Below are 26,182 nucleotides of genomic sequence, written 5' to 3' on the forward strand. Positions count from 1 at the left end.
TTCATGCCCGTGCCACCTTTTGGGTGGCTTAATCTTCATCAATCAATCACTCACAAGGTGAATGATGGACTCGAGGTCTGGATAAAATAATAACACGCGGCATTCATCCGTACACTAAGAATATCTTAGTGAAAACATTCTTGTCCAAGCTTGAATAACACAGCAATCTTGCTGAGCATGAGTTTACAAGAAATTATTCTAATTAGTAGATCAATTTACACATCAAGAATATTTTAAACAAGGTTACTAGATGCAACAAGTCTTCACGAAATGATGTACTCAAGGAACATGTCTCTACACGGGGGTAAGACGAGCATAGAAGGTAAAAGAGAAAACCCGACACTATTTTCCAGTGCTGACGAAGACGCTGTAGAGGCGAGTCCTCAGGCCTCTGTCTCCTCAGCCACGTCTTTCACACTGACCAGAGCGACGGGGTGATCCTGGCAGTGAGGCGCTGGGTCACCTCTGCCGTAGTCCCGCACAACCGCTTCCATCGAGCTGGTCTCCTGCAGGCCCCGAGGCTCCTCCTGAGGCGACATGAAGCCTGTGGGAAGGTAACACTCTGTTTAATGAGGAGTATTCGCATGAGTGAAGCATGGTAGGAAAGAGACACAGAGACAGACAGACGATAACTTATACACAGCAATTCAGTATTAGCTCAAGTCACAGATAACTTCAAGTCTCTCAGCTTGTGTGTGTGTTAGGAGGAGGGTCTCCTGTGTGTGTGTGTGTATGGGGTCCCTGTGTGTGTGTGTATGGGGTCCCTGTGTGTGTGTATGGGGTCCCTGTGTGTATGTATGAGGTCCCTGTGTGTGTGTATGGGGTCCCTGTGTGTGTGTATGGGGTCCCTGTGTGTATGGGGTCCCTGTGTGTATATATGGGGTCCCTGTGTGTATGTATGGGGTCCCTGTGTGTTTGTATGGGGTCCCTGTGTGTATGTATGGGGTCCCTGTGTGTACGTATGGGGTCACTGTGTGTGTGTATGGGGTCCCTGTGTGTGTATGTATGGGGTCCCTGTGTGTGTATATATGGGGTCCCTGTGTGTATGTATGGGGTCCCTGTGTGTATATATGGGGTCCCTGTGTGTATGTATGGGGTCCCTGTGAGTGTGTATGGGGTCCATGTGTATGTATGGGGTCCCTGTGTGTATGGGGTCCCTGTGTGTATGTATGGGGTCCCTGTGAGTGTGTATGGGGTCCCTGTGAGTGTGTATGGGGTCCCTGTGTGTGTATGGGGTCCCTGTGTGTATGGGGTCCCTGTGTGTATGTATGGGGTCCCTGTAAGTGTGTATGGGGTCCCTGTGTATGTATGGAGTCCCTGTGTGTATGGGGTCCCTGTGTGTATGTATGGGGTCCCTGTGAGTGTGTATGGGGTCCCTGTGAGTGTGTATGGGGTCCCTGTGTGTGTATGGGGTCCCTGTGTGTATGGGGTCCCTGTGTGTGTGTATGGGGTCCCTGTGTGTGTATGGGGTCCCTGTGTGTGTATGGGGTCCCTGTGTGTGTATGGAGTCCCTGTGTGTATGGGGAAATAAGTGACCTTCACTACTAACTTGTAAATATTATTAAATAATATATAATAACTATCACGAGCTTCACGAACTGCTAACTATAATAAGGGATAACCTAACTGACAACTATGACAGGCAGCCCCTATAACAAGCAGCATTTAACGAGCAATATCAGCTAGCGAGTGACCATAGTGATTAACCTTCTAGCGAGTGGCCTGACCTTGGCGATTGTGTGCCCTGGCGTGCCTGACGAAGTGCCACATGGCACAGGAGAGCCCCACCACCGCTGCCATCACCAGGATCACCATCAGCACCAGGTGGGCCCACATCTGCGGCTCTGCAAGGTCACCACAGGTCACTATAGCCTGCTGTCACAGGTCAGGAGATCGTTATAGCCTCGTGTATGAAGTCTAGAGGTCATTATACAAGTGTATGAGGTCAGAGGTCATTATAACATAGTATATGGGGTCATGAGAGGTCAATATAGTGTTGTATACAATATCAGTGCATGAGGTCAAGAGGTTATTATAATACTGATCAATTTGTTGACCAGACCACACACTAGAAAGTGAAGGGACGACGATGTTTTGGTCCATCCTGGACCATTTTCAAGTCGATTGTGAAGGGAAATCGACTTGAGAATGGTCCAGGACGGACCGAAACGTCGTCGTCCCTTCACTTTCCAGTGTGTGGTCTGGTCAACATATTTCAGCCACGTTATTGTGACTCCTCGTCTGCATACTAATCAATTATAATATTAGCGATGAACTGACCATTTATCGAGGCTTTCGACTCGTAATTCCAGCACTTTTAAACGTACAAATGATACAATTAAATGAAAATCACATTAAAACACGAAAATAGCAAGGAATTTAACATGTTGAATGTTGCCACACAGAGTGGGTTAGACTGACTGACATTCAGTAAGGAAGTGATAGAATAAGAACAAAGGCAACTTTGGATCTTATCAAAGGCAACAAAGGATCTTAAGATAACTGCAGAAGGCCAATTGGCCCATACGAAATGCTAAAATTCGTCTAAACTCTCTCACTGACCTCGTTCGTAACCACTTCCTAATGATTATTAGGGGCCAAGTTTAGCCTCTAACTACTTCTCTCTCATCCTGGCATGGTACAAACTGGTTGGTGAGACTACAAGTGATCTTGATTACCCTTTCATCCTGCTCTCTCTCACCACCAGCATCTTGAATACTCACCTCACTAACGCAACTTTGTGTATGTTGACCAGACCACACACTAGATAGTGAAGGGACGACGACGATTCGGTCCGTCCTGGATCATTCTCACTTGTGAATGGTCCAGGACGGACCGAAACGTCGTCGTCCCTTCACTTTCTAGTGTGTGGTCTGGTCAACATACTTCAGCCACGTTATTGTGACTCATTGCCTGCAATTTTGTGTATCTTTCTTAGCCTTTACTCTAAACACTTGCTTGAGGTATAATGTGGAGGGTTAAGGGGGTATAGCCGTCTTCTTTTCGGTGTATCGTTCAGCTGATGTTGTTCCTCGCTCCGAACACTTGGTACAATATCTTTTATTTTGTGTTAAGGCCCAAGAACCTCGAGAGGGTTATTAAGACCACAGCAGGAGTTTAATATCCAAGTAGTAAGTATACACTTTAGACCTGAGAATACTCCAGCACTGACGCAAGTTCTGTGTATATTCCAAGAAGCGAGGTATATACTTTTGGTGTGTGTGTGTGTGTGTGTGTGTGTGTGTGTGTGTGTGTGTGTGTGTGTGTGTGTGTTGTTAATTTGTGGAACCAATTACCGCGTAACGTGGTGGAGGTGGGGTCCCTTGATTGTTTCAAGCGTGGGTTGGACGTGTATATGAGTGGGATTGGGTGGTTATAAATAGGAGCTGCCTCGTATGGGGCCAATAGGCCTTCTGTAGTTACCTTTATTCTTATGTTCTTATCTCTCCAGGCTCCTAAGGTATACCAGCTCGGTTTAAAACATTGACCAGATGCTTGTTAATCAATCTATCCCCAGGTATGTTCGTCTAAGATCCGGTCGACCCCACAAAAGTACTTTCGCAAATTTGTTTTCGATAATATACAGTCAACAACGATAGTTTCTCAAATGATCATCGTTTTATGTGCAGTTATACAGACCTAGGACAGGTTACGTGAGGTGTTTGGGTTGCAAATCCAGTCTGTCAACAATCAAATGAATCTTACCTTTGTTAGCTTCTTCAGCAGACATCTTGAGGGCTCTGCCGACCTGCTCGGAGAGCCGAGAGTCGAACAGATTATTCGAGGAGTCGAACAGCTCGGACGGATCGACCTCGAAGACATTGTTGTCGACGGGCGCCGTCTCGTCGTCCAGATTATTGCTGTCTTCAGGGAGACTCACTCTGCGAGGAGAAGCGTCGCGTTCATTATTAAAATTAGACGACGGGGGATGTGGTGTACTACAGAGGGCGCCTCCTAATAATAAACAATAGCGGCCATGTTGTCCTACCCTACTGATAGGGGCTCCAGGAATACGCAGACTTGCATGGCCCAGACCACAGAATACTCGCTGCTCCACTAAGACCCACCACCTACTTACGATCCCCTGAGCAGACCCTGTTGAAAAAGTTTAGTGACAAGCTCTAGTTACGACCTGCCTGCAGGGCTCTGGGTACGACCTGCCTGCAGGGCTCTGGGTACGACCTGCCTGCAGGGCTCTGGGTACGACCTGCCTGCAGGGCTCTGGGTACGACCTGCCTGCAGGGCTTTGGGTACGACCTGCCTGCAGGGCTCTGGGTACGACCTGCCTGCAGGGCTCTGGGTACGACCTGCCTGCAGGGCTCTGGGTACGACCTGCCTGCAGGGCTTTGGGTACGACCTGCCTGCAGTCGTCTATCTACGACACCACTTGTGTCTCCTCATCTACATACCTACAGAGGTATGTCGGCTGCCACTATGTCGTTCTTGTAAGCCTGCATACAGGCTGTACATACAAGCCTGCAGGGTATATATATGCAAATACGTTGGCTTTCGATGCATACATTTGTGTATACATCAGCATATTTAATAAACAAAAAAACATTAAACCATTTACAGCGAACATCTACTAGTTCTAAGGCCGCCTGCTTGGAGACAAGTGAGAAAGTCGATTTAATCTGGATTATCTGCAAACATCCGCGACAGAAAACGAATCCACGCTTATGGGTAACTGCAGAAAACATTCTTCAATTCTTCATTTTGGGTAACGTTGTTATTCAAAACAAATCCTTCAGCCCCTCCGTCAGAGAACACCCACTGAGGACACTGCCAGCAGAGATCATCCACTGAGGACACTGCCAACAGAGGTCACCCACTGAGGACACTACCAGCAGAGGTCACCCACTGAGGACACTGCCAGCAGAGGTCACCCACTGATAACACTGCCAGCAGAGGTCACCCACTGATAACAGTGCCAGCAGAGGTCACCCACTGATAACAGTACCAGCAGAGGTCTGAGAAAACAACATAGAAATCGAAGGTTGGCAACACCGCGCGTCTGGAGCAAAACAAGAGAATAAAGAACCCAAAAATTGGCATTTTTGAGTTTTAAAGAAGAAGAATTGAATGGAGGAGAAAGCTGGGGTAGAGGAGAAAGCTGGAGTGAAAGACGGAAAGGAGGAGAAGGTTGGAGTGAATGAGAGAAGAGGAATAAAGAGAGGTGAAGCACCCCAATAAAAAGGAAGGCAGGAAGCACGAGTCCCCCCATCACCACAGTGAGAATGGCAGCCGAGGAGAATCATCCAAGCATAAAGAACAAGCAAAAGAAAATGGCACAGAAATATTTTGACAATTCAGGGACACGTCGAGGAAGTCAGGAAGCGAATATCTGAGAGATGGGTGTCTGCCGTTGAAGGGGGAAGTCAAATAGAGGCACGAGAGGAAGCCAGAAAAATCAAACATGAAGAAATTTCAATGTAAAGTAAATATATTCAGATAGTAAGCATGATAAAATGGATGTATTTCCTTGTTTATAATAGTCTCTCTTGTGTCCTTAGCTTGGAAGAGCAGAGACGAAATATTGGTTAACTATTTTCAGGAGGTGCAGGTCCCTTGTGAGAGACTTGTAAGGGTGTCAGGGTCGTATCTCACTGCTCCAACGACTAGGGTCGTCTCTCACTGCCACAAGCAGTACTGTCTGATTCATAAGCTCGCTAAAACTGCATTATGTGAGAAAATATTAAGGCTATGCAATGGGATCAAACCTGCGTGTCCTGGACTCCTCTGGCACATGCACTACCAACCGGACCATGATGAGCTAAATGTATTTCAACCGGAAGTGCTGCCTGACTTACCTGGAATACCTGTTAGTGATATATATCAATTTTTAGTGTAAAATTGTGCTTATAGTTCTATTCTTGAGAGACAAAGAGTTTTAATTTTGGTTAAAAATAACAAATTATATAATATTTTTTGACTATAATGTTTAAGGCTTCACGGAGAGGCTTACACTATATACAAACGCGTCTAGAATAGATTCTAGACGCTCTTAGAGCGTAAGTTCATAAGTGACCTACAAACGTAAGTAAGTCCTCAATCTTTGACGACTTTGGTTACATTTATTAAACAGTTTACAAGCATGAAAACTTCCCAGTCAACTGTTGTTATTATTATAAACAGCCTCCTGGTGCTTCGGAGCTCATTAACTGTTTAATAATTGTAAACAAAGCCGCCAAAGATTGCGAAAAGATGTGCAGGTTCGTAAGAGGCTGGCGTAACTGCATCGTGAATCTGGCCCCAGGAAGATGGATACGAACCTGGAATTTTGGCACGACAATAGTCGAACTGGTTCTGAGGATGAGGTAGGGGCAGATAGAAGCCTAGCGAGCGGGAAAAGATATGTAAAATATTTTGAAACAAGTTTCGATTTCCTATACCAAACTGACCCGGCCCTGACGGTGAAGGTCTCCGGGATGTAGCTGCACATGACCAGGAACCTCCTGGTGGAGTGGGTGAGGATGGGCAGGTTCTCCTGGACCAGTATGAAGGTCATCACCGAGGTGTTGTGGACCTGGCTTCCGCAACGGTCGTGGTCGATCTTCAACTGGTAGGTGGTGGTGGAGCTGTCTCGGACGCCCTCCGTCCTGCACAGGGGGTCCTCTGTCCCCTCCACCGAGATCTAAGTGGGTGGTGGTGGGTAGGGGTTAGTGTAGGTGGTGTACGGGGGTGGGGAGGGGACGTTGGTTTGCAGGGGAGGGGGGATTTCAGGGGGTGATGACAATTACTATTAAACCATTACACGCAGAGATCACACTAACGTGATGCATCAAATGAACAAATCCACAAGGGCCGTGACGAGGATTCGAACCTGCGTCCAGGAGCATCCCAGACACTGCCTTAATCGACTGAGCTGCGACAGGGTTAAAAGAATTGAAACCGAAGTTCTACTGAACTTACTTGATCTTTTAACCCTGTCGTAGCTCAGTCGATTAAGGCAGTGTCTGGGATGCTCCTGGACGCAGGTTCGAATCCTCGTCACGACCCTTGTGGATTTGTTCACTATTAAACCACTACGATACAATGCCCAATACCTTACAATTCCCTCACCCTAAGCGTGTCTTTGTTAGCATGACATCTACCATTAACTACGTCTAACATTAACTACATCTACCATTATCTACTCATGAAAGACATTAAATATAATAAGAGCCTAGTGGTCTACTTGTAATTGAAAAATAACATTTTCAAATGTTATAACAACAGTTCACAATGTTTTGAATGTTGATAAATACAGGTAAATTATTTAGCATGGATAAGAAACTGATCTTCAGCATCTCAAACCCTAAGATGCTCTCAGTATTAAACTTCCGGAGTCACGACGACGTGACTCACAGCTGGGTTAAGCCCTGGCACTATATCTCACAGCAGAACACAGCTGGGTTAATGAGCTACCTACCTTGCCACCAGAGTAGTGACCTTACCTTGCCACCAAAGTAGTGACCTTACCTCGCCACCAGAATAGTGAACTTACCTCGCCACCAAAATAGTGACCTTACCTTGCCACCAAAGTAGGGTCCGGTCTCCACCTCCACTACACTGGAGTTGGCTAGACACATAGTAGCCCGCGCCGAAACTGTCGATGAAACTTGAGGTCACTATAAACTGGATCACAACTGTGGCGTGTGGTACAGCTTCAGGGTCTGAAGCTGTACACAGACACACACACACACACACACACACACACACACACACACACACACACACAACAATCCATAGTTTATACTACTAAACATTTTAAAATGCATTCCATCAAAGAAACCAGGAAACGAAGTTAAAACAGAAACCCAGTTTAACCTACTCAAGACTAACCCAACGTATATAACGCCTACCTTCATATATTCCAAGCCTACTATAGTGCAAATATTCGCAGGAATGGCAGGTTATAATCATATTACAACTGAACAGATCTACAGGACCACGCTAGTAGTAGTGGATATGAAGACTTAGCAGTAACTGGGCTTAAAATTGTTCAGTTACTCCTAAGTCTTCATATCCACTACTCATGCTAAGTCATCAACAAGATGACTTAATCATAGTCTTAGTCATACGTGGACAGAGAAGGGAACTATCAAGGGGAAAACGCCAAGCCATTAGGACTATATAGCACTGGGATTAAGGGGGGTCAGGATAAGGATAATTATACTCACATCCCTTGGTGCGGATAGCAAGCTCCTGTCCTTCATGGTGGACGGAGGGCGGGTCGGAGGCTAGGACCGGCGTCACCTCCAGGGTGTAGTTAGTGGCCATCCTTAACCCCTTAATAACCACCTCGAACTGCTGCTGCTGCTGCTGCTTGCTGGCCGGGCTGGCCATCTGCTTGGCCTCCCGCTCCTCCAGCAGCTGCAGGATACAGAGGCCATGTAACAGTGCTCCTGCAACCTTTCTCACATATATTTATATACATATACACACACATACAAGCTTCCCGTTCCAGACAAAGGGTATTGTTATTCCGTAAATAATCTCACGATGTGGTAAACACAGTTGACAAGAATGTGTTTTCAGGCACTGGAGAGATGGAACGGAACTTGTGGGACGGAAACACTGAGGAGAAGCCGGTGTCTGGAGGGTAGGGAAGGGGCCTGCTCCCCGTTCTCTGTCAGTTACGCTGAATTTCTTGATTTGACTCCGCTTGGCGGAGTCAAATCGAAGCTGCTCTCTGTCGAGCTTCAGGCTGTAAACAAGACGGCGAGAGGGACGCCCGGGGGACGTGGCGGGAGTGGGAAGACATGGGGTCCTGGAAACTTGACTTGGGTAGGAAACGAGACGGTGCGGGGGAAATGAAGACAAACTTGTTTAGTGACACTGGAATTTAGTTATGATAGCGCCTGGTTCATGATTTAGAATGTATCAGCAAGTACAGCCATAAAGACACACACGGAGAGAGAGTGCTGGCTACTGACCTGTTTCTTACAGCGGTACTTGCCCCAGGCCTGGTCCTCGCAGTAGGTGATAGCGAAGTGCCTCAGGAGGCCAGCGTCAGCCGGGTACTTCCAGTGGAGACGCACCGACCTGAAATCCGCCTCCCCCTCCAGCGCCTCCACATCACCTGCACGAGGGTGTATAGATGTATATTATATAATATCATGAGTATACTCAGTCATCGTCATTATCTCTATGAGAGTTACATAGTTGCTGTCCCTATCCTGTCCCGTTGACCTGCTACGCCATTAAACATGTGAGTAACTGAGTGACTTAGAACTTAGTGTGTGTTCTAAGAAAGTTGTTGGTATTTCTTAAACAATTTAAGTGGCTCTTGAAGTGTGATTGCCTTCAGACAAGAGATTCGTTTGGGAGTTGTTTCTTTAAGTGCAGTTGTGGACTTACGACCAGGTCGTAGATGACAGTGAGTACGAGGATGGGCACCTAAGATGGCCCTTAAGATGTGGCTCAGCATTTTCTACAACACAATTTAGTTTTAGAGCTGCAAATCGCGTGTCTCACAGATCACAATTGAACAAAGTGACACGCTGTTAAATCCCCGCCATATACTCGTGAAGGATTAACAAAAAAACATGACTATGCAACCCATATAAACGACCAAGTTAACCTGACTAGACAAGTTATCATTGTTAACTTGTTCAAGTTAGCCATGATAATTACTGAACAGCCCCCCTGAAAGGCAAAAATTTTGACCGCATATTAATTCCTTCGAGGGAAAAATTCTAAACGAAGTTCTAATTATGCCTATTTTGAGTGCGAGAAAGTTTCCTCATTAAACGTCAGACCTGAGTGTCACAATGGCAGGCATAAATTAAAGGCTCGTAGTGCCCAGCTTGGCGTGGCACTCCTTGTCTTGGCACTGCATTATATATATTGATTCTTGCGGGTTTTTCATCTTTTAATTCATTTTTAATCATTTTTACCTTGTGTTCTAATGGTTCCATTTCTCTTAACCTATTTGAGTTTTCTCTATTTCCTTTACATTGTTTGTTCTCTCCATTTAAGTTGGTCGGTAGAGCAAATAATTTGCCTTTCTATTTGAGAATTTCAGCACCGTGGAGAGGGGGGGGAACCTGCTGCATGGGTAACAGCTTCTCCATATCGACCTACCTTGGCTTTGCGCCCTGGAGAGGCTACTCCAGACCGATAACCAGAGCACAACTCCATCAGTCTCCTGAGACTGATGGATAGCCTACTATCTACCTAGAGCGACCAACTTCTTTCAGGGTCGGCGTTCGATCCCCGATGGTCCTAGATGTTCGAGCCTAGTGCTCATTCTGTCCTCGTTTCCCATCTAAGTTTATATATATATATATATATATATATATATATATATATATATATATATATATATATATATATATATATATGTCGTACCTAGTAGCCAGAACGCACTTCTCAGCCTACTATGCAAGGCCCGATTTGCCTAATAAGCCAAGTTTTCATGAATTAATTGTTTTTCGACTACCTAACCTACCTAACCTAACCTAACCTAACTTTTTCGGCTACCTAACCTAACCTATAAAGATAGGTTAGGTTAGGTTAGGTAGGGTTGGTTAGGTTCGGTCATATATGTACGTTAATTTTTACTCCAATAAAAAAAAATTGACCTCATACATAATGAAATGGTTAGCTTTATCATTTCATAAGAAAAAAAATAGAGAAAATATAATAATTCAGGAAAACTTGGCTTATTAGGCAAATCGGGCCTTGCATAGTAGGCTGAGAAGTGCGTTCTGGCTACTAGGTACGACATATATATATATATATATATATATATATATATATATATATATATATATATATATATATATATATATATATATGCTCATATTGTCTTGGTGTTTCCTCCTGTTTATTATCTTTCCCTTCGTTTTCCTCCGTCTTTATCTCTTCTCTCTCTTATGTCTACCCTTCTTACTTGGGCAGGACGGTCTCGCGTCGTGCAGGTCGGCGTTCAATCCCCGACCGTCCACAAGTGCTTGGGCACCATTCCTTTTTCCCCCGTCCCATCCCAAATTCTTTTCCTGACCCATTCCAAGTGCTATATAGTCGTAATGGCTTGACACTTTTCCCAGATAATTCCTTCCTTTCCCTCCTCTTTCTTTAGAGATAAATGCATCCTTATATATTAAGATATATTCTTATTCCTCTGTTTTGTTCTTGTTTGTGAAATGTCTAGTGATAGGAAGGGTTATAGACGCACAAGAACATTACCTATTCCTACAAGAACATTAACAGACATGAAAGCTTGTATAAGAACACTATTCAATAAACTTGAAAGTGTATACAAGAACATTACCTATTCTTTAACAGAAATGAAAGCTAATGTAAGAACTTTACCTATTCTTTAACAGAAATGAAAGCTAATGTAAGAACTTTACCTATTCTGTAACAGAAATGAAAGCTAATACAAGAACATTACCTATTCTCTAACAGAAATGAAAGCTAATATAAGAACATTACCTATTCTTTAACAGAAATGAAAGCTAATATAAGAACATTACCTATTCTTTAACAGAAATGAAAGCTAATGTAAGAACATTACCTATTCTCTAACAGAAATGAAAGCTAATATAAGAACATTACCTATTCTTTAACAGAAATGAAAGCTAATATAAGAACATTACCTATTCTTTAACAGAAATGAAAGCTAATGTAAGAACATTACCTATTATTTAACAGAAATGAAAGCTAATACAAGACAAGCTTACACAACTCACAACCCCAATAGAGGGAACAACGTAGTAGAGTGCACAAGCGGTGTTACAGGAGACTAATGAGTTAAGTTCAGTAATGGGGGGTCAGGCGTCCCAATGAGCCTTAATGGGAACCAATCAGTAGCCTGGATAGTGAGACATGACAGCCATCAGTAGTCTGGATAGTGAGACATGACAGCCATCAGTAGTCTGGATAGTGAGATATGACAGCCACCAGTAGCCTGGATAGTGACATATGACACCCATCAGTAGCCTGGATAGTGAGATATGACACCCATCAGTAGCCTGGATAGTGACAGATGACACCCACCAGTAGCCTGGATAGTGAAACATGACACCCATCAGTAGCCTGGATAGTGACACATGACAGCCATCAGTAGCCTGGATAGTGACACATGACACCCATCAGTATTTTCAGAGACGACAATTTAGGTTACTAATGTAAGGAATATCTTAGTTACCCAGAGCCGTCGCGGCCGACGCGGGAAGGAGGAAGAGGGCGACCACTCCACACACTACTGCCATCTTCAGCACCTGTAACACGGGGTTAACACATCATTACACATGTCTATATGTAGTAAAAGTACATGTATATAGATTGAGACACTGTGACACCGGACGAGTCGTTGAGAAAACGTCGCCCCGGGCTATAGATAAAGCCGAAAAGTGTTTTTAGATCTCTGAAGTTCGCTTGTCAGGGCTACGGCCGACCTAAACCTCCCAGTTACGTTTATGTAAGCTCTATCTGCAACATTTAGGCTGCAGCCTGTCCTCATGCTAGGTTTATTAAAGCGGCGGCCGTCCCCCCTCCACAACAGACGCATTCATCAATTTTAATTTACTGTCATAAAAATAGGGTTGTTCTCATATATAAATTATTGTTATATATTAAATTGTTATGTATAATTAGCCCTAGGTTAGGTGTTTAGGTTCTGTTGGCGATTATTTGTATTTGTAACACGTGGGTGAAGCATTTACAGCGTTGTGGTTCGAACAGAGGTCGTCAGTGAAGCCCTGTTCGAGAAATGTTTGAACGTCATCAGATGTGAGTTCTGTTTAAACCGTTTACCGTTCATAAACGGCGGGTTTGGCGAGTGGATTAATGAGCTTTTGGCCTTTGTTGTTGAGGACGGGTTGTTATATTTCCAGTACATGAGGGAAACGCTTGGTGAGGTGTAGTTCGAACACCGGAAGTAAGCGAAGCAATGTTCGAAAAAAGTTCGACCATTATGAGGACGGGCTTCTGTATTATAAAGACTGCTGTATTATGAGGGCTGACTGCTGTATTATGAGGACTGACTGTTGTATTATGAGGACTCAGAGCTGTATTATGAAGCCTGACTGTTGTATTATGAGGACTCACAGCTGTATTATGAGGACTGACTGTTGTATTATGAGGACTCACAGCTGTATTATGAGGACTGTCTGCTGTATTATGAGGACTGACTGTTGTATTATGAGGACTCACAGCTGTATTATGAGAACTGTCTGCTGTATTATGAGGACTGACTGTTGTATTACGAGGACTCACAGCTGTATTATGAGGACTGTCTGCTGTATTATGAGGACGGGCTGCTGTATTATAAGAACTGACTGCTGTATTATGAGGACTGTAGCTGTATTTAGGCTACACAAGTTCAGGCTCCATGTTCTTCACCCCCCGCCCACTCCTAGACAGCCACCTGCAGCTTCAACAACGCCCTCAACAACGCCCTCAACAACGCCCTCAACAACACAACACAAACAAGTCATTAGTCAAACTCGTGATTGGTTTCCTGCTTGTTAAACTCTGGCGTCGGAATGTCCTGTTGAACACAGTGATCTGAACGCTTGGCCAACACGACACACCGCTCTGGCTGTTAATGTCCTGTTGAACACAGTGATCTGAACGCTTGGCCAACACGACACCCCGCTCTCGCTGTTAATGTCCTGTTGAACACAGTGATGTGAACGCTTGGCCAACACGACACCCTGCTCTCGCTGTTAATCTGAGGCGTGAGTTGTCGGAGTACAGCTGCCGCTGGGGGCTTCTACAGGGGGCTTCCGCTGGTGGCTTCTACAGGGGGGCTTCCGCTGGTGGCTTCTACAGGGGGCTTCCGCTGGTGGCTTCTACAGGGGGGCTTCCGCTGGTGGCTTCTACAGGGGGCTTCCGCTGGTGGCTTCTATAGAGGCTTCCGCTGGTGGCTTCTACAGGGGGCTTCCGCTGGTGGCTTCTACAGGGGGCTTCCGCTGGTGGCTTCTATAGAGGGTTCCGCTGGTGGCTTCCACAGGTCTTAAGCTTCAACTTTGCAATTCTCGCATTGCAGGCCTTTGTTGATATCTCCGAGCTGGATGCGCTGATTGCGCATGCGCGAGTGTGGTGTCAGCTGGGCGTGGGCGGGTGTAAGCATAGTGGGCTACATTGTTTGTGTCGGGTTTATGGAAGTGTGAGGGTGATACATTATGATACGTCACACATACACATGGCAGGACACGGGACACAGAAATGAGTGCAGTAGCCTCCCTCGACGATGAGTACAAGAATACGATGAATACATTCATACGGTGAATATAATTCACTACTCAGAGTTGTATTCAACCACCATTCATAACTTTATTGAACATAATCGGCTGGTGGCAGCGACCCGGATAGTTTAAAAACTTTAATTGTTTAATGACTTTGAAATATATTCTGTAACCACGATGTTCTGGTGGAGAACACCGGGTGTAACAGGCGGGCCAACAGGTGGGCTAACAGGTGGGGCCAACAGGCGGGCTAACAGCTGGGGCCAACAGGTGGGGCCAACAGGCGCGCCAACAGGTGGGGCCAACAGGTGGGGCCAACAGGTGGGGCCAACAGGCGCGCCAACAGGCGGGCTAACAGGTGGGGCCAACAGGCGCGCCAACAGGCGGGCTAACAGGTGGGGCCAACAGGTGGGGCCAACAGGCGGGCTAACAGGTGGGGCCAACAGGCGCGCCAACAGGGTGTAACGGGAAGATAATCCGCTTAGATAACTTTCAGAAATTATGAAATTAATGAGGTGGTGAGACGCTGTGACTGGTTTAATGAGAGCTGTGAGTTGGTGGTTTTCCTGTCAGTCATCCTGTGGGGAGAGGGGAGGGCAGTGAGGGGGGGAGATGGGGGGATTGTGGGGGGGAGGAGGCGGGCTTGTGGTGGGGGAAGCGGAAGGGTGCGGTGGAGCAAAGGGAATTAAATGTGTGGGTGTATACGTGAAGGAATTAGAATTCTAAAAAGAAGGAATTAGAATTCTAAAAAGAAGGAATTAGAATTCTAAAAATTCTAAAAAGAAGGAATTAGAATTCTAAAAAGAAGGAATTAGAATTCTAAAAAGGAATTAGAATTCTAAAAATTCTAAAAAGGAGGAATTAGAATTCTAAAAATTAAAAAAAGAAGGAATTAGAATTCCAAAAATTCTAAAAAGAAGCAATTAGAATTAGTCACTCCTCACCTGAGGAGTGACTTCACGTAGGCCTAGTCCATAGGTCTAGCCCGGCAACAGTTATCCCCAATCAACAGCTCTGCAAATGACCAATTACACCCAACAGTTGAGGGGACCATTAGCGCGCGGTGTTTCCCACCATCTGCGGGAGATGAGGATGCTGAGCGGAGATGAGCGGGAGCAGAATACATAGTTACCAGCCTCCGGGGCGGCGAGGCTCCCAAACACCAAGCCTATCTAACGACCAGGGGAAAGTGAACTGACGAAAACATGGGTTTATCGTCGACATGGCGACCGGGTCTCGGTATAGCTGTTCAATCACTGTGTAACTAATCACGTCAGAGGCGTCACGTCAGCGGCGTCACGTCAGCGGCGTCACGTCAGAGGCGTCACCACGCCGCGTGACGATGGTTAGCCTTCTCACGGATATGATGGGGTAACTCTAGGTGGTTGTTGTTATAGATTCAGCTGCTCGGAACAAGTTCCAAGTAGCACGGGCTATGGTGAGCCCGTAGTGAACTTACCTGGCACAGGAGCGGGGCAAGTAGCACGGGCTATGGTGAGCCCGTAGTGGACTTACCTGGCACAGGAGCGGGGCAAGTAGCACGGGCTATAGTGAGCCCGTAGTGAACTTACCTGGCACAGGAGCGGGGCAAGTAGCACGGGCTATGGTGAGTCCGTAGTGGACTTACCTGGCACAGGAGCGGGGCAAGTAGCACGGGCTATGGTGAGTCCGTAGTGGACTTACCTGGCACAGGAGCGGGGCAAGTAGCACGGGCTATGGTGAGTCCGTAGTGGACTTACCTGGCACAGGAGCGGTGGGTGAATTCTAGGTGTTAATTGGTGAACATGCAGCCTTGCTCGTCATTAGCAAATCCGTCAAAAATGGAGTGGGAGGTTTGCCTATCCGGAAACGTAACAAACTCGGCCTACTAAGTTAAGCTATCGGGACCAACGCTTCGTATCTCGAGGAGCGTTAATTTTGTGGTGTATTTATTTTCATTAAATCTATATCATTTTGACGCTGTGTTCGATAGCGTTAAAAAGTTGGTGCATTGAGGGAGAGCTAGAACAAGTGCTGGCAAGTTCTGCACAACCCATTCTAAGACCAAGTCCATTCCATCATACCTCGTCCTCTAAACAAAGACCCAAAAGTGATTCCATCCACCCGCCAAACCCCCTGTTTATGAATGAAAAGCGGTTTACACACGACTCACACAACCCATCCTCGACTCAAGTCCATTACATCCAGCGGTCAACCCCACAGACGCATTCATAAATTTTAACATGCTGTTTATTCAAAACGGGAATTTTCTCAAGTATAAATTAATATTATAATATATTAGCATATTGTGTATATATAGGCATAGGTTAGGATAGGTATTTAGGTTCTGTTGGCGATTATTTGTATTGGTAGTACGTGGGTGAAGCATTTACAGCGTTGTGGTTCGAACAAAATTCGTCCGTGAAGCACTTGTTCCGGATATGTTCGAACGTCAGCAGTTGTGAGTCGTGTGTAAACCGCTTTTCATTCATAAACAGGGGGTTTGGCGGGTGCATGGAATCACTTTTGGATCTTTGTTTGGAGGACGGGCTGCTGGTGGAGTGGTTGTGTGTGTTCGGCATCTCGCACCGTGTTTGTTTTGTCATGTTTTATTCACCACTTAGAATAAACTTCCACTAATATGACTGCTGCCATTGAACGACCACCACCACCAGAAATACAACCATCTCAAACAGTCACTACCATTATAGCCGTATAGAAAGGACCAAAACAGCTAGACCTCCAAAAATCCCACGCCCCCCCCCCCCTTTTTCCACCCCCACCCCCACGACCACAGAAACACTAAACAGAAGCGTCCTACTTCTCACTTCTCGTCTGGCCAAGGTAGCGACGGTGCTGTCGGCGCCGTGGCGCAGTGGGCTACGTGTCTGTGTGTGTCAGTAGGTCAGTCGAGTTAAGGCCAGCGAATGGATGGGTGACCGCACATGTTCAGTATCTACCCTCTCAGTTCTCGGTAGGATTTTGGGATCATGCTACCCATTTTTTTTCCGCTACCCAGTTAACCTGAATTTACCTGATGGCCACTAACAACACTAGTGGCCTCGACGAGGGCAGGAAGCCAGCGGCTTGTCAAAGGTCTCCTCATGTAGTTTCTCTACTTTCGTCTGGTAACGCATCTATGGATCTTCAACGGGATATAGACCTTACACAAGACGCTGCCTATTCCCAAATTGGTCAGGGAGGGAGGGGGGGTTGATGGGGTGATTTAAGGGGTTAAGGGGGGAGGAAGCAAAGCAGGTGGGTGCTGAGACGACTAAATTGGGGTTGGTGGTAGAGGGGGTGTAGAGGAAAGTGAGGCAGTGAGTTGAAGCGAGACAGGTGGGTGAGAGAGTTCAGTGGGTCGACTAGCGGTCACCTCTACAGTGGTGGTGGGGGGGATGCTGCCTCTTGGGGAGATGAGACATCCTCCCCATCTCGCCCTATCATCTAACACATCTCATTTTCTGCGATTTCTCATTTTCTCATTAATCGACCAATTCCGTTACGAAGGTAAACGTAAAGCAACATCACTTCACTCTCTTGTAATATCGGTCAGTTACTTGGATATCGTAGCCTTCAGGTAAGTTGGCCAGAGATCGGGTCAAGCCCAGCCCAGGATGAGGTGAAGGTGAACCTTTATACGAATTATCTACTTGTTATACACCTGTGTAAATTGTAGCACAGGTGTGTTAATGGTAGCACAGGTGTGCTAATTGTAGCACAGGTGTGTAAATGGTAGCACAGGTGTGTAAATGGTAGCACAGGTGTGTAAATGGTAGCACAGGTGTGTAAATGGTAGCACAGGTGTGCTAATGGTAGCACAGGTGTGCTAATTGTAGCACAGGTGTGTAAATGGTAGCACAGGTGTGCTAATGGTAGCACAGGTGTGCTAATGGTAGCACAGGTGTGCTAATGGTATCACAGGTGTGCTAATGGTATCACAGGTGTGCTAATGGTATCACAGGTGTGTGCACAGGTAGCACAGGTGTGTGCACAGGTAGCACAGGTGTGCTAATGGTAGCACAGGTGTGCACAGGTAGCACAGGTGTGCTAATGAGCCGGTTGGGACATGGTTGTGCTCGAGAAGGAATTCATTAACAATAACATGGAAATAATGTGAACCCTAATTTGAAACAACATCGTCAGAATCGGTCTGTTCGTTCACTATTCAACTCCGTAATAAAAATGACTGATAGTACATTAATTTTTTTGTCCGTTGGAGATTGTGATGTCAAAATGTGATATATTATTCGGAAGGAAGGGTTGCCAAAAAGATAACGACACCTGACAGTCAAAACCCCTTGGCACAATTACCTCCTTCCCTCCCTGAGAGAGAGAGAGAGAGAGAGAGAGAGAGAGAGAGAGAGAGAGAGAGAGAGAGAGAGAGAGAGAGAGAGAGAGAGAGAGAGAGAGAGAGGGAGAGAGAGAAAGAGGGAGAGAGAGAAAGAGGGAGAGAGAGAAAGAGGGAGAGAGAGAAAGAGGGAGAGAGAGAAAGAGGGAGAGAGAGAGAGAGGGAGAGAGAGAGAGAGAGAGAGAGAGAGAGAGAGAGAGAGAGAGAGAGAGAGAGAGAGAGAGAGAGAGAGAGAGAGAGAGAGAGAGAGAGAGACAGAAAGAGAGAGAGAGAGAGAGAGAGGCGGGGAGGGAGGGCAGTTTTGGGTGGCTGAAGGGATAAACTACAACAAATTATTGCTCATCTGAGTTGTAGTTATAGATTCAGCTACTCGGAACAAGTTCCAAGTAGCACGGGCTATGGTGATCCCGTAAAGGCCTTACGACTATATGGCACTTGGAGAGAACTTACCGTAGTGTGGTGGATCAAGCAGCTATCGTCGCCCGCCATCACCTGCAATACAAGAATAAAACATTAATGAACAAATCCACAAGGGCCGTGACGAGGATTCGAACCTACGTCCGAGAGCATCCCAGACGCTGCCTTAATCGACTGAGCTACGACATGGTCAAAAGAGTTGAAACCAGAAGTTGTTCCTAATTTGTTCATTTGACGTATCATGCTATTGTGATTTCTGTGTGTAAAACATGACAATACATGTCATTCAGGCGTGGCAATAGACTGTTATGTTGACCAGACCACACACTAGAAGGTGAAGGGACGACGACGTTTCGGTCCGTCCTGGGCCATTCTCAAGTCGATTGTGAATTGACTTGAGAATGGTCCAGGACGGACCGAAACGTCGTCGTCCCTTCACCTTCTAGTGTGTGGTGTGGTCAACATACTTTAGCCACGTTATTGGGACTCCTCGCCTGCAGTCTCTGGTATAACCCGTCGCTACAACACAATGACGTATTGCTCTGGATTGCAGGGAAGTGCAACAATACCGGTTGCTGATGACAGCCTCGAAAATATCCAGCATATTATACATTTGACTCTGTCCTCCATGGATTCTCAGTGGGTGGAGGACTGCCACAACTCGGCCCCTGGTATCTATAACTCGGCCCCTGGTATCTATAACTCGGCCCCCGGTATCTATAACTCGGTCCCCGGTATCCACAACTCGGCCTCCGGTATCTATAATTCGGCCCCCGGTATCTATAACTCGGCCCCTGGTATCTATAACTCGGCCCCTGGTATCTATAACTCGGCCCCCGGTATCCACAACTCGGCCCCTGGTATCTATAATTTGGCCTCCGGTATCCACAACTCGGCCCCCGGTATCTATAACTCGGCCCGCGGTATCTATAACTCGGTCCCCGGTATCTATAACTCGACCCCCGGTATCTATAACTCGGCCCCCGGTATCCACGACGCCTCCACCAAGCAAGTTTGCCCTCCAGAGGAGACACAGGTGACTACCAACGAACATTCCAAATGTTAAACTTCAAGTTAAGTGAAAACTTGATGATTAATGATGCCGCTGGAAAAGAAAGTTCAGAGGAAATGTAAAGAAACGAAACGAGAGAGAGAGAGAGAGAAGAAAGTTAGGATAAAGTGGAAGGAAAGAGAGGAGGAAGTTTTCATTTTAACGTCTCAGAAAACTTTGTCAGCTTTGGTGCATGCTCCGGAGGACGAGTTGTGACCCAGCAAGATCTGTCATCAAGATAGCTGCTATCTACATGCTGAAAGTTGGCGCTGGAAGATATCCTGAACCATTAAGACCATTTTTCCCTTGGCACCTTCGACGTTATTGGCTCAAACATATCTATGAACTCTGGTTGTTGACATTAGCTGAAGGTGAATTTAAAATCATAAGTGAAGAGGATTTCAGGAGTTCTTCTACTCCCAGACTTGTGATGAATTGGTCCAACAGGCTGTTGCTTGGAGCGGCCTGTAGGAACGCATATAAATTTCATATTCATTCTCTCTCTCTCTCTCTCTCTCTCTCTCTCTCTCTCTCTCTCTCTCTCTCTCTCTCTCTCTCTCTCTCTCTCTCTCTCTCTCTCTCTCTCTCTCTCTCTGTCTCTCTGTCTCTATCTCTATCTCTATCTCTCTCTCTGTCTCTCTCTCTCTGTCTCTCTCTCTCTCTGTCTCTCTCTCTCTCTCTGTCTTGAGTTGAAATTCTTGTTTAGGTTCTGTATATCTTGCCGTATGACGATGGTAATTCGTACCACGCTTGTTGGACAAAGCGGCAGGTAACGTAACGACCAATCCAAGAGATTTGCTTCTAAACCCGCTGTTGTTAACCCCATGTTCGTATCCTAGGGCCAGATTCACGAAGCAGTTACGCAAGCACTAACGAACCTGTACATCTTTTCTCAATCTTTGCCGGCTTTGTTTACAATTATTAAACAGTTAATGAGCTCCGAGGCACCAGGAGGCTGTTTATAACAATAACAACAATTAATTGGGGAGTTTTAGTGCTTGTAAACTGTATAATAAATATAACCAAAGCCGTCAGAAATTGAGGAAAGATGTACACGTTCGTAAGTACTCGCGTAACTATTTCGTGAATCTGGCCCCTAGTAACTACAGCCAATACACCTTTTTTTTTTTTGAGATATATACAAGAGTTGTTACATTCTTGTACAGCCACTAGTACGCGTAGCGTTTCGGGCAAGTCCTTAATCCTATGGTCCCTGGAATACGATCCCCTGCCGCGAAGAATCGTTTTTTCATCCAAGTACACATTTTACTGTTGCGTTAAACAGAGGCTACAGTTAAGGAATTGCGCCCAGTAAATCCTCCCCGGCCAGGATACGAACCCACCAACCCACCTAATTTGTTTAGTATTTTTAACTTCACATTGTGATCATCTTGTCATGGGAGTGTGTCTGTACGGCGCTAACTGGGCGTGTGTCCATGACCTTCATGCACGGGGGGAGGATATTAGATGCTAAGCACACAGTGGCCGACTCCTAAGTAATTATTTACGCTCAGGTCGTTTGGTGTGGGAGTGTGGCGCCCGGAGCCTCGACTCCCAGCGGCGGCCTTCAAGGTTGCAAATCTACGTCAATTAATGAAGATCTTGGTTCGCTAGAGAGAGAGAGTCCAACAGCCTGGTTGATCAGTCCGGCAACCAGGAGGCCTGGTCGACGACCAGGCCCCATGTATGTGACACATGTATGTGACACATACATGTGACACATGTATGTGACGATTCACATTTCGTATTATTGAAAATTAAAGTCTTTAACATTTACAGTAAAAAAAACTAACTTGTCTTAGACCTAATTAATTGCTCCCTTAGGCCTAAGCTGTTATCTTGATTCATATAAGTACTTTATTAGGCATAGGACAGGTTAGGTTGGCCTCGTTTTTTGAGTTTTTGTTTTTGTTTTTATTTTTGGGTTAATTCAGTTGTTAATGTGGAGTGGTTATCTTGAGGTTATCTTGAGATGATTTCGGGGCTTTAGTGTCCCCGCGGCCCGGTCCTCGACCAGGCCTCCACCCCCCAGGAAGCAGCCCGTGACAGCTGACTAACTCCCAGGTACCTATTTACTGCTAGGTAACAGGGGCGTTCAGGGTGAAAGAAACTTTGGCCATTTGTTTCTGCCTCGTGCGGGAATCGAACCCGCGCCACAGAATTACGAGTCCTGTGCGCTATCCACCAGGCTACGAGGCCCCATATATTACGAGTGTAATATATGATTGGTACACACGGCTTCCTGTCCCAGCTGGACCTACTGTGGGTCCACCTCCGTGAAGAGGTGTTCTAGTCGACAACCTTCAAGGTGAAGATGATGAGGAGGATCAACCCAGGAAGGTGTGGCGGGGGTGACCTTCGTAGATGGTGACATCATTGTCTGGACCTTCCACTCCTTCCTCACACCTTACACCTACACCCTGGACATCCTCAAGTGTGTCTGAGACGAGAGAGAGTGGGGGAAACATCTTCAAGTGTGTCTGAGACGAGAGAGAGTGGGGGGACATCCTCAAGTGTGTCTGAGACGAGAGAGAGTGGGGGGACATCCTCAAGTGTGTCTGAGACGAGAGAGAGTGGGGGGGGACATCCTCAAGTGTGTCTGAGACGAGAGAGAGAGAGAGAGGGGGGACATCCTCAAGTGTGTCTGAGACGAGAGAGAGTGGGGGGACATCCTCAAGTGTGTCTGAGACGAGAGAGAGTGGGGGGGACATCCTCAAGTGTTTCTGGAGCGAGAGAGAGAGGGGGGGGGGACATCCCCAAGTGTGTCTGAGACGAGAGAGAGTGGGAGGGGCATCTTCAAGTGTGTCTGAGACGAGAGAGAGTGGGGGGAAACATCTTCAAGTGTGTCTGAGACGAGAGAGAGTGGGGGGGACGTCCTCAAGTGTGTCTGAGACGAGAGAGAGTGGGGGGACATCCTCAAGTGTGTCTGAGACGAGAGAGAGAGGGGGGACATCCTCAAGTGTGTCTGAGACGAGAGAGAGAGGGGGGACATCCTCAAGTGTGTCTGAGACGAGATAGAAAGGGGAGGACATCCTCAAGTGTGTCTGAGACGAGAGAGAGGGGGGGGGGACATCTTCAAGTGTGTCTGAGACAAATAAATTGCTTTCGTGTAGCTAGAACGAGGAAAATAAAACTCGTTTGAGTCTGGAAGTTCACTGCTGAAATATATATGATTTCCTTGAAGCTGGGGAATATGATGAAAGGTTAGGGAGGGTTTCCTTGCCTTGAGATCATAGAGTGGCGATAACCATAACGGCGAGGACGTTCCTGTGGCTCTCCGGGGAAGACATTTATGAAGCGAAGCCACTTATACACGGAGCTCTGGGCGCCCGTTAAGGCAAGATGTCGCTGGCACGAGAGTTCTGTTGGAGTCCTTCGGCATGACGTCAATGTTATTGTCCCTGGCGAATGTTGGTTTGTCGTGAGCTTTCCAGGACGAGCACCTCTTCTCCTGCAGCTGCCCAGGACGAGCACCTCTTCTCCTGCAGCCTTATTATACCCCCCCCCCCTGTCCGTCCGTCCGTCCGTCCGTCCGTCCGTCCGTCCGTCCGTCCGTCTGTCTGTCTATCTTGTTTGCTAGCAGCGTCACAAGTCTGCAACATCCGTCACCCTCCTTCCTTCTCTTTCCAAACTCGTGAAACCAATTATATTTGACGTGAAAGGGTTCAGACACGCAGAAGTGCAGTGTGATCCCCACACTGATGATAATATTGTTGTCTTTGTGTTGTGATCGGGAAAAAGGTCCACTCTAAAGTTCATTTGTTATTCCGTGCATGTGAGAGTTAATATCATGGCCTTCTATGGCCTGGAAGGTTTCCATGTTGCCATGGTGGGAGGTTTCAATTGCAATTTGAGGCTTTTTGTGGTCATTTAAAGCTATTTTAAACTCCCTGGTCCCCATTGTATTCTGTGAAACTGTTGCTGTGTTGAATGTATTAGTCATTTTTGTATACGTATAATATAAATGTCAAATTTCCTTTTGCTAATTGACAAATATTCCTCTCTCTCTTAGACTGAAATTGAAATTGAAATAAGTTTTTTGAGGTAAAATACACACAAAGGGATGAGGTAGCTCAAGCTATTCTCACCCCGTTCAGTACATCGTGTTAATACATACATAGACACACATCACAAACAATAAACATATTACTCTCTTAGACTCGTCCGCCCCAGTTAACAGAGTCCTCTAAGTTGGGTCTAACTATCTGTAGATTGCTTCCAACTTGATTCCAGAAAGTCTGATCATTAGGTAACTGGGCCTTTGATTCCTGGAAATTTAATAATAAATAGACCATTCCAGTCAGCTCGAATAGACCATGAGGTCTATTCCAGCTGACTGCCAGATTGTTTGGCAGCCATTTCATCTGTAACAAAGAGCAGAGTGGTTGGTCATGCTGAATTGGTAGTTCTGGCGAGCGAACCACAGTCCAATTAGAAGGATTTACTGGATTTAACACTCATTGAGTTCGTTTGATTAGTTAATTAAAATATTGATTAGTTAATTAAAATATTGTATCTTTCTGTGATCATGCTTTCTGTGGGCCTGGTTGATCAGTCCAGCAACCAGGAGGCCTGGTCGACGACCGGGCCGCGGGGACACTAAGCCCCGGAAGCACCTCAAGGTAACCTCAAGGTATGCATGTATCTGCCTCTCCCACCACCCCCCACCCTCCCCACCCCTATACATATCTATCTCTTCCATCCGCTGGGTATATATATATCTACCTCCCCCATAGGATATATCTGTTCACGGACCTTATGACTTATCACCACTAAGTTAGGTTCCCGGTGTTCCCACTGGGAAATAACTTAACATTTTACAGAGTGGGACATGATGTGAGGGAGGCGGTGTTTACCACAGAGACTTAAGCGTCTGTGGGAGAAGTAATATTTCCGCGGCTTGTACTACTTTGTTGTCCTCCTTGTCTTCGTTCTTCAGGGGCCCTGGCTGTGTCTGGGAGCCATGTTCCCTACGTGGGTAGTTATAGTTGGGTAAGTCAGGATTATTTTTGTGTTTTGTGGGGTTTATGCTCTGTCTCTCTCTCTGTCTGTCTTTCTCTCTCTGTCTTTCTCTCTCTGTCTTTCTCTCTCTGTCTCTCTCTGTCTCTGTCTCTCTCTCTCTCTCTCTGTCTCTCTCTGTCTTTCTCTTTCTTTCTCTTTCTCTCTCTCTGTCTCTCTCTGTCTTTCTCTTTCTCTCTCTGTCTCTCTCTGTCTTTCTCTTTCTTTCTCTTTCTCTCTCTCTGTCTCTCTCTGTCTTTCTCTTTCTTTCTCTTTCTCTCTCTCTGTCTCTCTCTGTCTTTCTCTTTCTCTCTCTCTCTGTGTCTGTCTGTCTCTCTCTCTCTCTCTCTCTCTCTCTCTCTCTCTCTCTCTCTCTCTCTCTCTCTCTCTCTCTCTCTCTCTCTCTCTCTCTCTCTCTCTCTCTCTCTCTCTCGCGTGCATCCCTACCCGTCAATATTTCTTATCACTCGCAGAAGTAAGTTTTCGAGAACTCTCAAGTTTATGGCGCAGTGGTGGTAATAAGTTCTGATTCTCATACAGGGGCTTCGAGCCTCACCTCGAATGGAAATTTCCTCTCAATCCTCACCGCTGACGAATCTCCCGCCCAAGTTCTTGTTTGTTAGGCGGCGTGTGTCCCCCGAGGGTAACAGCTGCTAGTCTCGCCTTGAAGCAGCTGTTTTGTATGTGTGTTCATACATATTTGTGTCTGGACGATATGTATTCCAGGAGCTAGATTCACGAAGCAGTTATGCAAGTACTTACGAAAGTGTACATCTTTCCTCAATCTTTGACGGCTTTGGTTACATTTATTAAACAGTTTACAAGCATGAAAACTTGCCAATCAACTGTTGTTATTGTTATAAACAGCCTCCTGGTGATCCGGAGCTTATTAACGGTTTAATAATTGTAAACAAAGCCGCCAAATATTGAGAAAAGATGTACAGGTTCTTAAGTGCTTGCGTAACTGCTTCGTGAATCTGTCCTCAGCTCTTGAGCCCTGCCTGTTAGCTATCGGTCTGGTGCAACGACTTCTGAATATCTTATACTCTGTACTGAAGCTGGAGACTGCTTCAGGAACCACTCCATCCCCTCGTTCCACTTTATTACTTGCTGAAGGAAAGATCCTTTATGTTCTTCCTATTGTGTGTTTGCCCCGACCATTCCAGACTGTTTGACCATGTCCACTGTGGGTATTTAGTATGT

The 26,182-nt window shown here is 46.2% G+C and overlaps 1 protein-coding gene across 2 annotated transcripts in view; it reads right to left on the bottom strand.

Annotated features, from left to right (window-relative positions):
- The window catches only part of LOC123745803 (uncharacterized), a 49,833-nt gene that overhangs the window by 4,860 nt on the left and 18,791 nt on the right, over nt 1-26,182 (bottom strand). For both annotated transcript variants that reach the window (XM_069317639.1, XM_069317638.1), the window contains exons 3-11: nt 18,964-19,005; nt 12,140-12,212; nt 8,919-9,064; nt 8,163-8,355; nt 7,512-7,588; nt 6,402-6,634; nt 3,706-3,881; nt 1,728-1,844; nt 423-544 (exon numbers count right to left, since the gene is read on the bottom strand). In XM_069317639.1, the coding sequence (XP_069173740.1) occupies nt 423-544; nt 1,728-1,844; nt 3,706-3,881; nt 6,402-6,634; nt 7,512-7,588; nt 8,163-8,355; nt 8,919-9,064; nt 12,140-12,212; nt 18,964-19,002 (1,176 nt within the window). In that variant the 5' untranslated portion in view covers nt 19,003-19,005. The remainder of the gene's footprint in view (nt 1-422; nt 545-1,727; nt 1,845-3,705; nt 3,882-6,401; nt 6,635-7,511; nt 7,589-8,162; nt 8,356-8,918; nt 9,065-12,139; nt 12,213-18,963; nt 19,006-26,182) is intronic.

The sequence above is a fragment of the Procambarus clarkii genome, chromosome 88, assembly GCF_040958095.1.
Source record: "Procambarus clarkii isolate CNS0578487 chromosome 88, FALCON_Pclarkii_2.0, whole genome shotgun sequence".
Classification (NCBI taxonomy): domain Eukaryota; kingdom Metazoa; phylum Arthropoda; class Malacostraca; order Decapoda; family Cambaridae; genus Procambarus; species Procambarus clarkii.